This window comes from Leucopleurus acutus (genome assembly GCF_964270905.1).
Source record: "Leucopleurus acutus genome assembly, chromosome: 4".
Classification (NCBI taxonomy): domain Eukaryota; kingdom Metazoa; phylum Chordata; class Mammalia; order Artiodactyla; family Delphinidae; genus Leucopleurus; species Leucopleurus acutus.
In genome coordinates, this window is record NC_139146.1 from 64197581 (window position 1) to 64212853 (window position 15273).

The 15273-nt window shown below is 35.9% G+C and overlaps 1 protein-coding gene across 2 annotated transcripts in view; it reads left to right on the forward strand.

Annotated features, from left to right (window-relative positions):
- Positions 1–15273, forward strand: part of UBE2K (ubiquitin conjugating enzyme E2 K) — an 81538-nt gene that overhangs the window by 52598 nt on the left and 13667 nt on the right. For both annotated transcript variants that reach the window (XM_082838850.1, XM_082838849.1), the window contains one exon: positions 2735–2817. In XM_082838850.1, the coding sequence (XP_082694976.1) occupies positions 2735–2817 (83 nt within the window). The remainder of the gene's footprint in view (positions 1–2734; positions 2818–15273) is intronic.

The window sequence follows — 15273 nt, forward strand, 5'->3', positions numbered from 1 at the left end:
ATTCTTTGAGTGCTCCTCAAAGCTAATGAGTGTTGTCAAGTTACCCAGACAGTGCTAGTATTAGTTTCATTTGTGAAAATAAGGAAACTTGAATTGTTATTCATATAAGTATTTTAGTACTGTAAACCATCTCATATTTGAGTCAAGTATGACTCAAGTAGGTCATAATAAATGTCTTTGTATTGTTACTTTTATACTTCATCCCTTCCAAGTTCTTTGTACATTTTTGTTGCTATAGGTCGGGGATGGTAGTACTCTGGGAGAATGTGATGAATACAATGGATATGAATTGAGCGTAGAATGATGGGGTATATGTGGTTACCATTGGTAATATTAAGAGTTGAGAAAGAAGTGAAAAATCTAAGAAAGGAGATAGTTGATGATAAAGAATGACAAAGAGAGGAATAGATAAAAGAGTGTAAAACCACACAAAAACTACTTATAGAAGTTACTTACATCTGTACTGGTAGATAATGGAGTGGCCTCTTGAAAATTAATTTCTTTATTAGATTATCTGCAAATTCAAAGTTATTTATTTCTAACTGTAGATTGTAGTACAAAGAAATAGTTTAATAATTTCCTTGGTCCTGCATATAAGCATATTTGTTTTTCATGTAGAGTCTTCAGAGAATCATGTATTGAAGATTCTTCTTTAAAAAGCAAGAACAATTGACACATCCTTAGATCATCTGCCTAAATTGTAAACCTTCTGATATCTTCAGTAGTAATTTAAAATTCTGTTTTCCTCGGGACTTCCCTGGTGGTCCAGTGGTTAAGACTGCATTTCCACTGCAGGGGGCACGGTTCAATCCCTGGTCGGGGAACTAAGATGCCACATGCTATTTGGCGTCGCCAAAATATTAAAACAAACAAACCAAAAATATATATATATAATAAATATTATTGCACATTCATTCAGTGTGAGACACTTTAGATGCTTGGAATGCTCTACTAAGCAGGATAGACACCATGCATTTTAGAGAAGACCAGGCAAATAAGAAAGAGATGATAGAAGTGTGATCAAGTACTGTGACACAGGAGAAAGTACAGGGTGCTATAGGACAGGTCAGGAAGAAATGATTATGGAAGCTGAAACTTAAATGATAAGTAGGAGTTAGCCAGGAGAAGAGGATATCAAGGTGTGTTATTGAAAGAAGAAATGTATGAAGACCCTGAGTCCAAAAAAAAAATTTTTTTTTTTAAAAATATGACTTGTTGAGCACTTGTATTGAATGTAGGGTAGATGTGAGATTTGAGAGCGAGGCTAGAATCAGTTTAACAGTGTGGGCTTACATAAACGGAATGAGAAGTCGTTAAAGGGCCTTAAGTAGAGTAGTGACATGAATCAGGTTTGTTTTAAAGGGCTCTCTGGTTTCAGTGTGGAGAATGGATTGGAGGGAAGAAAACTGAAGGCAGTAAAGTCAAAAACTGTTCAGTAACCCAGGTGAAGAATGATAGTCTCCTTTAAAGACATGGTGTTCTGTGGATGGAAAGAAGTAGATATCATTGAAAGCAGTAAGGTTATTTTAAGAATTAAAAAGGATCAAGGAGTGGAAAGTCTCCATTAGTTTTAAGTGTTTTGAAGTCATTGGTGAATGGAAGTGCTTTTTCAGATGGCTTGTAAGTTAGTGAGTGAATATGTGAGGAATTAAGAACAGATAGTATAGACAAGTCACAGGGAGAGAAGTGGAAGCATGATAATTCTTTTAGCTTCTTTTTCATAAATAGCTTACATTTGGAGCATATATATTTTTTGAATTTTATTTTTTTATACAGTGGGTTCTTATTAGTTATCCATTTTATACATATTAGTGTATAATGTCAATCCCAATCTCCCAGTTCATCACAGCATATATTGATGAGTTAATTTTTGCAAGGTACTAGAACATAGCTTGGTTCATAGTAATTAATCTGTTAAATGTTAAAGAATTTTGACCTAGATGACTATCATATATATGTGTCAGGTATAATCCTCCTCCTCCTCCTGTTCCTCCTCCAAAAGCTCATAAGTAAGAGCTGATGAAGTAGATTTCATTTCAAGGTGATGTGATAGAGTTAGCATTTTCACATCGTTGATTTCTTATTCTTTCATGCTTAAATAAGTACACTCAGAATCTGAAATTAGATTGTGTGAGTTTGTATCTTCTGTTGTAAACTACTTACTTGATATTGGGTAAATTTCTTAAAGTCTGAGCCTCAGTGCCTGGCAAATAATAGTAGGCCTTTAAATATTTGTCAAAAATTTTTTAAAGTATTTAAGAAAAAAAGTGCTACAAAAAAATCAGGAGTAATCTTATAGTCACTTTCTACTTCTGTTTCCATGTACTGATTTTGCTTACTTTTTCCTTCAAACCTATTCTACACCCTTCACTCTAGAAAAATTGCCATTTACTATCTATATTTTGATTTTCTGTACTACTTTATCTACCTGAATGGATCTTAGTCCATGTTAAATTTCTCATAGCATCTAACACTATGCTAGGTAATTTATAAACACCTAGTTAATTGTTGGGTTTCTTTGAGCATTTATTAAAAGGTTTAAAAAGAATGTATGTCATTGATAGCATTTGGCTCACTGAATGCTTTGTCTCCTACACCCTTCCCTTCACTTAGGCAAAATGATGTAAGTATGAGCATTTTTTTTAGCTCGAGGATTTCATTTTCTTATAGTTCTACTTAAACTATATATGTTTTACTTCTGTACTTTAAAACTCAAATGTGCTTTATATTCTAGGTCCGGTTTATCACTAAAATATGGCATCCTAATATTAGTTCCGTCACAGGGGCTATTTGTTTGGATATCCTGAAAGATCAATGGTAAGAGATTTTGAATTCACCTTCAACCCTCTCTCATATGAATTCTAAGACTGTTTAGAGTGTTAAATGTGTACTTGCCTCAAAACATAAGCATATATTATACTTTTATTTGGCAATAATTTTAAAACTAGATGAAGTCTCTTAAGTACATAAGAGAAAATATGTTACAGTTGAAATTGGAATCTATATTTAAATAGTGATTTATTAGGTAATGTCAGATGCTAGCTTTCCATCTTGAAAAATCTTGGATTTTGTTGCTTTGGTAAATTTGATTTTTTGCTATCTCAGAAAGATATTTGTGAAAGACTAAAATAATTTAAGTATTGTAGTAATCAGCTCTGACTTGGATGGAACGTAGACAACGAAAACGTTAAAACGTATTAATTGAGTGCGATTAAGGTTCTAAGATTCTAAGAAGTACCTTTGTAGGTGGTATTGTCATTTGTACAGTGCTTTCACATGTTTTGTATGATTTTATCTTGGCAGTATAGTGTTTAACCACTAGGTTAAAATCGTGGCTCTGCAATTTACTCATTTTTGTGGTCTTGAGTAAATTACCTGGTCTTTGCCTTCGTTTCCTTATTGGAAAAAATTGGGGGTTAATACCTATTTCATAGGGCTGTTGAGAAGAGTAAATGAGTTGTTTTATGTATTTCTCTTAGATTAGAGCCTGGCATATTCTAAGAGTATGGATTGAACAACCAAGACGAGATATAAAAAGACATTGGGGTGGAAGAAAACAATAAGTTATGTGTTTGATTTGTTAAGAAAGGGAAAGAAATGAACCTGAATAAGCTGAAACAGGATTACAGCATTTAGCATATGGGTCACTTGGTATATTTAGTAATTGGATAAACAGACAAGAGTTGCTGGTTTTGTTTTGTTTTTCCATTCTAATAGCACACCTGAGTAAAGCCTCTCCCTCAGTAGATCATCTCTTGGGATCCAGTTTCTTGATCTGTATTCCATACTGTTAAACATTGAACATTGTGGACTAGACCTAACTTTATCTTCTGTCATTCTTTTGATTTGTGACTTTTCATAATTTATTCAATTTCTGTGCCTCCATGTTTTTATCTATAAAGTCATCTCGAAGACCCCTTATAGCTCTGTTGTTCAGTGATATTAATGACAATTTGCAGTATTAGAGACATTGTCCTTTTTTTCACTTGGTTTCTAGGACATCAGTTCTTCTGTTCTCCCCTTCCTTTTCCCACTCCTAGACTTCTCAACTAGTTCCTCCCTCATCTCCTGGAGCTTTGTACATGAGAATACCTCAGGGCTAAGTCTGCTTTTTTCCAATCTATACTCATTTCCTTGGTGAGCTCATCTGATTTCATAACTTCACTGTTTATATACTTGCAACTCACATTTTCTGAACTCTAGACTCATGTCCTGCTGCCTGTTTAACATCTATACTTGAATATGTAATGGACATCTCAAACTTAAACATGTTGGAAACTGAACTATTTCCCCAGCCCAAAATTTACTTCTTCCCCATGTAAGTTTTGGCAGCTACATCCTTGCAGTTGCTAAGGCCAAAACTTCATCGTGATTCTTGTTTCTTCTTTCTTCTTTCTCTGGTACCTTTATACCAGAGAAATCTGCAAATCCTCTTGTTGAAACCGCCAACATTTTAGCAGCAGTTCATTACTACTACCTTGGTCCAAAGTTGCATTGCCTCTTGCCTGGACGGTTACAGTAGCCTGTCCTTCTGCTTCTGACTTTACTCAGGCTATTCTCAGCAGACAGAATGAAACCTCCACCCCTTTGAAAACAAAACTCCACACTAAAATTTTCCACTGTCTTCTCTTTTTGCTCAGAGTTAAACCAGCAGTACTACCACTTCTGATTATCTTCCTATAAATAGTTGAAAGATTATGGTGTATATAGAGAACTTGAAATTTTGTATCAGAACACTTTTTATCAGCTATTCCCATTTCCTAAGGCAGGTCAAATAGCTGAATTTAGTCTTTTCATATCTATATCATTGAAATACTAAAAGATATCAGAGACATCAGATAAAATAGGTGAGATTGGATATCCATGGGTTTGTCAGCCCCCCCCTCTTTATTGAAGTAAATTGACATTCAGTGGATATCCCCCCCTTTATTGAAGTAAATTGACATTCAGTGGATATCTAAATGTCAATGTTTAGGCTAATTTGGAACAGTTATTTTAGAAAACAGTTTGTTAACATTGGTCTTTATTAATACATGTGGATGGTGATTTACCTTTAATATTTAACAACTTATGTTAGTATGGGTTATTTCTTAACTTTGTAACTTACCCTGTGTGGAAACCATATTATGTTTTTCTGCGACACCTCTTATGACTAAAGGTGTCTGTTTACCTGGGGAAGAAAATGACAACACATAAAAATTGCACTCATTGATACTGCTCTTCCAAAAGACACAAACGGGCATTAAGAGAATATCTGTATGGTTGATAAGCTGCGCTCAGCACCATTAGTCATCAGGGAAATGCAAATTCAAATCACAATTAGGTGCCCACTACACACTTGCAAATGGTTCTCATGCATTGCTGGTAAGAATGTGGTTCAGCCACTCAACCAGCAGTATCTGCCAAAGCTAAATAAGTATACACCTTCACTATTGGCACAGCAGTTCTACTCCTAGGTATATATCCAAGAGAAATCCGAGAGAAATGAGTGCATATGTCCACCAAAAGACTTGTACAAGAATATTCATAGCAGATTTATTCAAACTGCAAGTCACCCAAATGTCTGTAAACAAGAGAATGGATATATAATGCTATAATCATGCAGTGGAACACTACATAGCAGTTAAAAAAAAAAGGCATGTTGACACAAACAACATGGATGATTCTCATAGACATGTGGAGTGGCAACAACCAGACACAAAGGAGTACATACTGTATGATTTCATTTTATGAAATTCAACATGAGTCAAAGCTAATTTTGGGTGATAGAAACTAGGACAGTGGTGGGTAGGTAGGGTCGTGAATAACAGGGGCAAGAGTGAGGCTTTCTGAGTGCTGGAAGTACTACGTACTTTGATCTAGCTGGTGGTTACCACGGGTGTATACATATATAAAAATTCATCTGGCTGTCAAGCATTTTACTCTGATTATACCTTAACAAAAAAATATAACAAAAAAGCTGCCGTTATTTTTAAGTAGCATTCAATAATGAACATAGATTATTAATGATTTTCTGGAAGATCCTTAACAGACAAGTTAGTCAACAATACACACAATTTGGTGCTTACTCTACATATTAAAGGCCCCACCTATCCATATGAATGACTATTAGCCATATTAACTGTGCTTATTGATTTTTGAGATCTGAGCAAAATTAATTTACTGAAGATAGATTTATAAAGTACTCACTTATTTTTATCCACTGATTAATTAAAATTAGCTAACACATTTTGAAATTTCATACTTCTGTTTGCCTTTTAGGATTTGTTTTTAATAGATTTATGCTAATTTTACACATTAAATGCTAAAAATATTAATGTAGTATGAATTTAATCAGTTTGTGAAAAGCAGAATAAATGGAATAGAAAGTTTTATTTTTGTTTGTGTATTTTTTCACATTACCAAGTTTAGGTTTTAAAATTTATGTAGAACAAAAAGTGTACACATTTCTTTATACCATCAAAGATGTTATAGTTTCTATAGTATTTACGGTCAAAAGAATAAGTTTTGTTTTAATGTTAATTTTATTACAGCTAATTATGAAAACATTGTCATTGTTTGCCATTGGTCTTGTGTTCAGCTTTTAAAAACTTTTCATTTAGGGTTCTTTTTAGCTAATTAATTCTTAATGGTTTATGAATACCTCCCTTGCATTTATTATGAAAGTTTTCAAGCATACAGAAGACTTAAAACTTTGCTCATTGAGATTGTTACGAATTGAATCTAAAGTTACAGCTCTAGATTTTTCCTTCAGTTTTGAGAATAAACTGTCCCTTTGCATTCCCACCAACAGTGCACAGGATTCCAATTACTCCACATCCTTGCCACCGTTATTTTCTGGTTTTTTGACAGTAGCTGTCTTAATGGATGTGAGATGGTATCTCATTGTTTCATTTACATTTTCCTAATGATTAGTGATGTTAAGCATCTTTTCATGTGCTTATCGGCTACTGGTATATCATCTTTGGAGAAATGCTTGTTTAAGTCCTTTCTTGGTCAGGTTTGTTTTTTGTTGTTGAGTTGAAGGAGTTCTTTATATATTTCAGGTATTAACTCCCTTGTCAGATCTATGATTTGTAAATATTTTCTCCCCATTCTGTGACTGTATTCTATTCTTTTCCTCTATTGACTTTCACTCTATTGACTGTATTCTCTGCCTAGGAAGATTTAAAAAATTTTTTCTTTTTCTATGCACAGGAGTTTTTAATTTTGATGTAGTTATAGACCAGTTTCTCTATTTTTTTCTTTTGTTGCCTGTGCTTTTGCCTGTCCTTTGATATCCAAGAAATCATGGCCAACTGCTGTGTCGTGGACCTTTCACCCTATGTTTTCTACTAAGAGTTTTATAATAAGTTTAGTCTTGGGAATTCCCGAGAGGTCCAGTGGTTAGAACTGAGTGCCTTCACTGCCGGGGCCCTGGTTGGGGAAATAAGATCCCACAAGCCATGCGGTGCAGCCCCCCTGCAAAAAATTAGTCTTACGTTTAGGTCTTTCATCCATTTTGAGTTAATTTTTTTTCTGATTTTTTTAAACATTGAAGAATAGTTAATTTACAATGTAGTGTTAGTTTCAAGTGCACAGCAAAGTGATTCAGTTATACATATATATGTATATATTCTTTTTCTGATTCTTTTCCATTAAAAGTTATTATAAGATATTGAGTATAGTTCCCTGTGTTGAGTTAATTTTTATATATAAGGCATGGCAAAGGTCCACCTTCACTCTTCTGAGAGCTCATTAAGTTGTTGTTAGTTTTTCCTATCATAGTAGCTTTATTTATTTATTTATTTTAGCATCTTTATTGGAGTATAATTTCTTTACACAATGGTGTGTTAGTTTCTGCTTTATAACAGAGTGAAGTAGCCTCACATATACATATATCCCCATATCTCCTCCCTCTTGCGTCTCCCTTCCACCCTCCCTATCCCACCCCTCTAGGTGGTCACAAAGCACTGAGCTGATCTCCCTGTGCTATGTGGCTGCTTTGCACTAGCTATCTATTTAATTTAATTAATTAATTTATTTTTTAATTTCTTGGAGTATAGTTGATTTACAATGTTGTGTTTCAGGTGTACAGCAAACTGAATCAGTTATAGATATACATGTATCCCACATTTTTGGCAAATTAAGAAAAAATGATAATGTTAGGAGAAATTGGGAGCTTCCTCCTTTTTCTTTTTTAATTTTTTTTTACTTGAAGAAGACTATTATTTTCTCTCCTTGTGCCAATGCTTTTCTTTTTTTTTAATTTTTTAATTTAATTTTATTTTTCTATACAGCAGGTTCTTCTTAGTCATCAATTTTATACATATCAGTGTATACATGTCAATACCAATTGCCCAATTCATCACACCACCATCCCCACCCCTCCGCGGCATCCCCCCCTTGGTGTCCATACGATTGTTCTCTACATTTGTGTCTCAACTTCTGCCCTGCAAACCGGTTCATCTGTACTGTTTTTCTAGGTTCCACATACATACGTTAATATACGATATTTGTTTTTCTCTTTCTGACTTCACTCTGTATGACAGTCTCTAGATCAACCCACGTCTCAACAAATGACCCAATTTCGTTCCTTTTTATGACTGAGTAATATTCCATTGTATATATGTACCACATCTTCCTTATTCATTCGTCTGTCGATGGGCATTTAGGTTGCTTCCATGACCTGGCTATTGTAAATAGTGCTGCAATGAACGCTGGGGTGCATGTGTCTTTTTGAATTATGGTTGTCCTAGGGTGTATGCCCAGTAGTGGGATTGCTGGATCATATGGTATCTTATTTTTAGTTTTTTAAGGAACCTCCATACTGTTCTCCATAGTGGCTGTATCAATTTACATTCCCATGAACATTGCAAGAGGGTTCCCTTTTCTCCACACCCTCTCCAGCATTTGTTTGTAGATTTTCTGATGATGCCCATTCAGACTGGTGTGAGGTGATACCTCATTGTAGTTTTGATTTGCATTTCTCTAATAATTAGTGATGTTGAGCAGCTTTTCATGTGCTTCTTGGCCATCTGTAGGTCTTCTTGGAGAAATGTCTGTTTAGGTCTTCTGCCCATTTTTGGATTGGGTTTTTTTTTTTAATATTGAGGTGCACGAGCTGTTTATATATTTTGGAGATTAATCCTTTGTCCGTTGATTTGTTTGCAAATATTTTCTCCCATTCTGAGGGTTGTCTTTTGGTCTTGTTTATGGTTTCCTTTGCTGTGCAAAAGCTTTGAAGTTTCATTAAGTCCCATTTGTTTATTTTTGTTTTTATTTCCATTACTCTAGGAGGTGGATCAGAAAGGATCTTACTGTGATTTATGTCAAAGAGTGTTCTTCCTATGTTTTCCTCTAAGAATTTGATAGTGCCCGGTCTTACGTTAAGGTCTTGAATCCATTTTGAGTTTATTTTTGTGTATGGTGTGAAGGAGTGTTCTAATTTCATTGTTTTACATATAGCTGTTCAGTTTTCCCAGCACCACTTATTGAAGAGACTGTCTTTTCTCCATTGTATATCCTTGCCTCCTTTGTCATAGATTAGTTGACCATAGGTGCGTGGGTTTATCTCTGGGCTTTCTATCTTGTTGCATTGATCTTTGTTGCTGTTTTTGTGCCAGTACCATACTGTCTTGATTACTATAGCTTTGTAGTATAGTCTGAAATCAGGGAGTCTGATTCCTACCGCTCCGTTCTTTTCCCTCGACTGCTTTGACTATTCGGGGTCTTTTGTGCCTCCATACAGATTTTAAGATTTTTGTTCTAGTTCCGTAAAAAATGCCATTGGTAATTTAATAGGGATTGGATTGAATCTGTAGATTGCTTTGGGTAGTATAGTCATTTTCACAATATTGATTCTTCCAATCGAAGAACATGGTATATCTCTCCATCTGTTGGTATCATCTTTAATTTCTTTCATCAGTGTCTTATAGTTTTCTGCATACAGGTCTTTTGTCTCCCTAGGTAGGTTTATTGCTAGGTATTTTATTCTTTTTGCTGCAGTGGTAAATGGAAGTGTTTCCTTAATTTCTCTTTCAGATTTTTCATCATTAGTGTATAGGAATGCAAGAGATTTCTGTGCATTAATTTTGTATCCTGCAACTTTACCAGATTCATTGATTAGCTCTAGTAGTTTTCTGGTGGCATCTTTAGGATTCTCTATGTATAGTATCATGTCATCTGCAAACAGTGACAGTTTTACTTCTTCTTTTCCAATTTGTATTCCTTTTATTTCTTTTTCTCCTCTGATTGCCATGGCTAGGACTTCCAAAACTATGTTGAATAATGGTGGTAAGAGTGCACATCCTTGTCTTATTCCTGATCTTAGAGCTTTCAGTTTTTCACCAAGGAGAATGATGTTTGCTGTGGGTTTATTGTATATGGCCTTTATTATGTTGAGGTAGGTTCCCTCTATGCCCACTTTCTGAAGAGTTTTTTTTAATCATAAATGGGTGTTGAATTTTGTCAAAAGCTTTTTCTGCATCTATTCAGATGATCATATGATTTTTCTCCTTCAATTTGTTACAATGGTGTATCACATTGATTGATTTGGGAATATTGAAGAATCCTTGCATCCCTGGGATAAATCCCACTTGATTATGGTGTGTGATCCTTTTAATGTGTTGTTGGATTCTGTTTGCTAGTATTTTGTTGAGGATTTTTGCATCTGTATTTATCAGTGCTATTGCTCTATAATTTTCTTTTTTTGTAGTATCCTTGTCTGGTTTTGGTATCAGGGTGATGGTGGCCTCATAGAATGAGTTTGGGAATGTTCCTTGCTCTGCAGTGTTTTGGAAGAGTTTGAGAAGGATGGGTGTTGACTCTGCTCTAAATGTTTGATAGAATTCACGTGTGAAGCCATCTGGTCCTGGACTTTTGTTTGTTGGAAGATTTTTAATCACAGTTTCAATTTCATTACTTGTGATTGTTCTGTTCATATTTTCTATTTCTTCCTGGTTCAGTCTTGGAAGATGATACCTTTCTAAGAATTTGTCTGTTTCTTCCAGGTTGTCCATTTTATTGGCATAGAATTGCTTGTAGTAGTCTTTTAGGATGCTTTGTATTTCTGCTGTGTCTGTTGTAACTTCTTTTTCATTTCTAATTTTATTGATTTGAGTCCTCTTCCTCTTTTTCTTGATGAGTCTGGCTAAAGGTTTGTCAATTTTGTTTATCTTCTCAAAGAGCCAGGTTTTAGTTTTATTAATCTTTGCTACTGTTTTCTTTGTTTCTATTTCATTTATTTCTGCTCTGATCTTTATGATTTCTTTCCTTCTGCTAACTTTGGGTTTTGTTTGTTCTTCTTTCTCTAGTTCCTTTAGGTGTAAGGTTAGATTGTTTGAGATTTTTCTTGTCTCTTGAGGTAGGCTTGTATAGCTATAAACTTCCCTCTTAGAACTGCTTTTGCTGAATCCTATAGGTTTTGGATCGTCGTGTTTTCATTGTCACTTGTCTCTAGGTATTTCTGATTTCCTATTTTGATGTCTTCGGTGATCTCTTGGTTATGTAGTAACGTATTGTTTAGCCTCCATGTGTTTGTATTTTTTTAATGGTTTTTTTCCCTGTAATTCATTTCTACTCTCATAGCATTGTGGTCCGAAAAGATGGTTGGTATTATTTCAGTTTTTTAAATTTACTGAAGTTTGATTTGTGACCCAAGATGTGATCTATTCTGGAGAGTGTTCCGTACGCACTTGAGAAGAAAGTGTAATCTGCTATTCTTGGATGGCATGTCCTATAAATATCAATTAAATCTATCTGGTCTGTTGTGTCATTTAAAGCTTTTGTTTCCGTATTAATTTTCTGTTTGGATGATGTGTCCATTGGTGTAAGTGAGGTGTTAAAGTCCCCCACTATTATTGTGTTACTGTCGATTTCCTCTTTTGTAGCTGTTAGCAGTTGCCTTATGTATCGAGGTGCTCCTATGTTGGGTCTATATATATTTATAATTATTATATCTTCTTGGATTGATCCCTTGATCATTATGTAGTGTCCTTCCTTGTCTCTTGTAACATTCTTTATTTTAAAGTCTATTTTATCTGATATGAGTATTGCTACTCCAGCTTTCTTTTGATTTCCATTTGCATGGAATATCTTTTTCCATCAGCTCACTTTCAGTCTGAATGTGTCCCTAGGTCTGAAGTGGGTCTCTTGTAGACAGCATATATATTGGTCTTGTTTTTGTATCCATTCAGGAAGCCTGTGTCTTTTGGTTGGAGCATTTAATCCATTCACGTTCAAGGTAATCATCGATATGCATGTTCCTATGACCATTTTCTTAATTGTTTTGGGTTCGTTTTTGTAGGTCCTTTTCTTCTCTTGTATTTCCCACTTAGAGAGGTTCCTTTAGCATTTGTTGTAGAGCTGGTTTGGTGGTGCTGAATTCTCTTAGCTTTTGCTTGTCTGTAACGCTTTTGTGATTTCTCCATCGAATCTGAACGACATCCTTGCTGGGTAGAGTAATCTTGGTTGTCAGTTCTTCCCTTTCATCACTTTAAGTATATCATGCCACTCCCTTCTGGCTTGTATTGTTTCTGCTGAGAAATCAGCTGTTAACCTTATGGGAGTTCCCTTGTATGTTATTTGTCGTTTTTCCCTTGCTGCTTTCAATAATTTTTCTTTGTCTTTAATTTTTGCCAGTTTGCTTAATATGTGTCTTGGCGTGTTCTCCTTTGGTTTATCCTGTATGGGACTCTCTGTGCTTCCTGGACTTTGCTGGGTATTTGCTTTCCTATGTTAGGGAAGTTTTCGACTATAATCTCTTCAGATGTTTTCTCTGGTCCTTTCTCTCTCTTTTCTCCTTCTGGGACCCCTATAATGCGAATGTTGTTGTGTTTAATGTTGTCCCTGAGATCTCTTAGGCTGTCTTCATTTCTTTTCATTCTTTTTTCTTTATTCTGTTCTGCAGCAGTGAATTCCATCATTCTGTTTTCCAGGTCACTTATCCGTTCTTCTGCCTGTTATTCTGCTATTGATTCCTTCTAATGTAGTTTTCATTTCAGTTATTTTATTGTTCATCTCTGTTTGTTTGTTCTTTAATTCTTCTAGGTCTTTGTTAAACATTTCTTGCATCTTCTCGATCTTTGCCTCCATTCTTTTTCTGTTGTCCTGTATGATCTTCACTATCATTATTCTGAATTCTCTTTCTGGAAGGTTGCCTATCTCCACTTCATTTAGTTGTTTTTCTGGGTTTTTATCTTGTTCCTTCATCTGGTACATAGCCCTCTGCCTTTTCATCTTGTCTGTCTTTCTGTGAATGTGGTTTTTGTTCCACAGGCTGCAGGATGGTAGTTCTTCTTGCTTCTGCTGTCTGCCCTCTGGTGGATGAGGCTGTCTAAGAGGCTTGTGCAAGTTTCCTGATGGGAGGGACTGTTGGTTGGTAGAGCTGACTGTTGCTCTGCTGGGCAGAGCTCAGTAAAAGTTTAATCTGCTTGACTGCTGATGGGTGTGGCTGGGTTCCTTCCCTGTTGGTGTTTGGCCTGAGGCAACCCAACACTGGAGCCTACCTGGGCTCTTTGGTGGGGCTAATGGTGGACTCTGGGAGGGCTCAGGCCAAGGAGTGCTTCCCAGAACTTATGCTGCCAGTGTCATTGTCCCTTCGGTGAACCACAGCCACCACCCTCCACCCTCCCCACCCCCAGCCTCTGTAGGAGACTCTTCAGCACTAGCAGGTAGGTCTGGTTCAGTATCCCCTTGGGTCACTGCTCCTTCCCCTGGGTCCCGATGCACACAGTACTTTGTGTGTGCCCTCCAAGCGTGGAGTCTCCGTTTCCCCCGGTCCTGTCAAAGTCCTGCAATTAAATTCTACTAGCCTTCAAAGTCTGATTCTCTAGGAATTCCTCCTCCCGTTGCCGGAACCCCAGGTTTGGAAGCCTGATGTGGGGCTCAGAACCTTCACTCCAGTGGGTGGACTTCTGTGGTATAAGTGTTCTCCAGTCTGTGAGTCACCCACCCAGCAGTTATGGGATTTGATTTTACTGTGCTTGCGCCCCTCCTACCGTCTCACTGTGGCTTTTCCTTTGTCTTTAGATGTGGGGTATCTTTTATGGTGAGTTCCCATGTCTTCCTGTCGATGATTGTCAAGCAGCTAGTTGTGGTTCTGGTGTTCTCACAAGAGGGAGAGCACGTCCTTCTATTCCGCCATCTTGGTTCAGGGCCCTAGCTATCTATTTTACATTTGGTAGTTTATATATGTCCATCCCACTCTCTCACTTTGTCCCAGCTTACACTTCCCCCTCCCAGTGTCCTCAAGTCCATTCTCTACGTCTGCGTTTTTATGCCTGTCCTGCCCCTATTTTAAGATTCCATATATATGTGTTAGCATACAGTATTTGTTTTTCTCTTTCTGACTTACTTCACTCTGTATGACAGACTCTAGGTCCATCCACTTCACTACAGATAACTCAATTTCATTTCTTTTCATGGCTGAGTAATATTCCATTGTGTATATGTGCCACATCTTTATCCATTCATCTGTCGATGGACACTTAGGTTGCTTCCATGTTCTGGCTATTGTAAATAGTAGAGCTCATTAAGTTGTAAAGAATAATGTTTATTGCCTTGTTGAGTTGTAAACATATTTGTTTTTATTGTAAATTAAAATTATTGAGTTTAATAGTTGTTTTAGTATATACAATTAAATACTCTTTGAATATTTTTCTTCCATATTCAGATACATTTCCTTGAAATAATTTTATTTATTTATTCTCTTGGCCATGCCACGCATCATGTGGGATCAATTAAACATTATATAACTTAATATTTTGTTTAAAATATTTTTATAGATTTCTAAATTGCGGAACTTCCATTGTGGCCCAGTGGTCCCAATGCAGGGGGCACGGGTTCGATCCGTGGTTGGAGAACTAAGATCCTGCATGCTGCGTGGTGTGGCCAAAAAAAAAACCAGATTTCTAAATCAGGATGCTTAATTCCACTGGGATATTAGAGTAGCCGGCTTTGTATATCCTATTTCTGTGATATTTTGTACTTTTGTCCTTTTTTGAGTGGTTTAAGTCAGCTTTAAGGTGATATATCTGGGCAGCTCTTGATGTGCATGTGCCTTTAAACATTCTCTGTACAATTACCCAAATATAAAATGAAGTTAGAGTAAGTAAGTAAGAAAGATTTCATCTTGTTAATAGTGATAATGAATGGTAGAACAAGAATTAACATTTAAGGACTAAATTTGGAATTTTATGTTTTGATTACTGTCTTAAAAGAATATTGTCCATTCTAAAGATTTTAAAACTTCTGGTTGAAAATAAGTTGTGCACACTCTTAGGAAATTTAGAA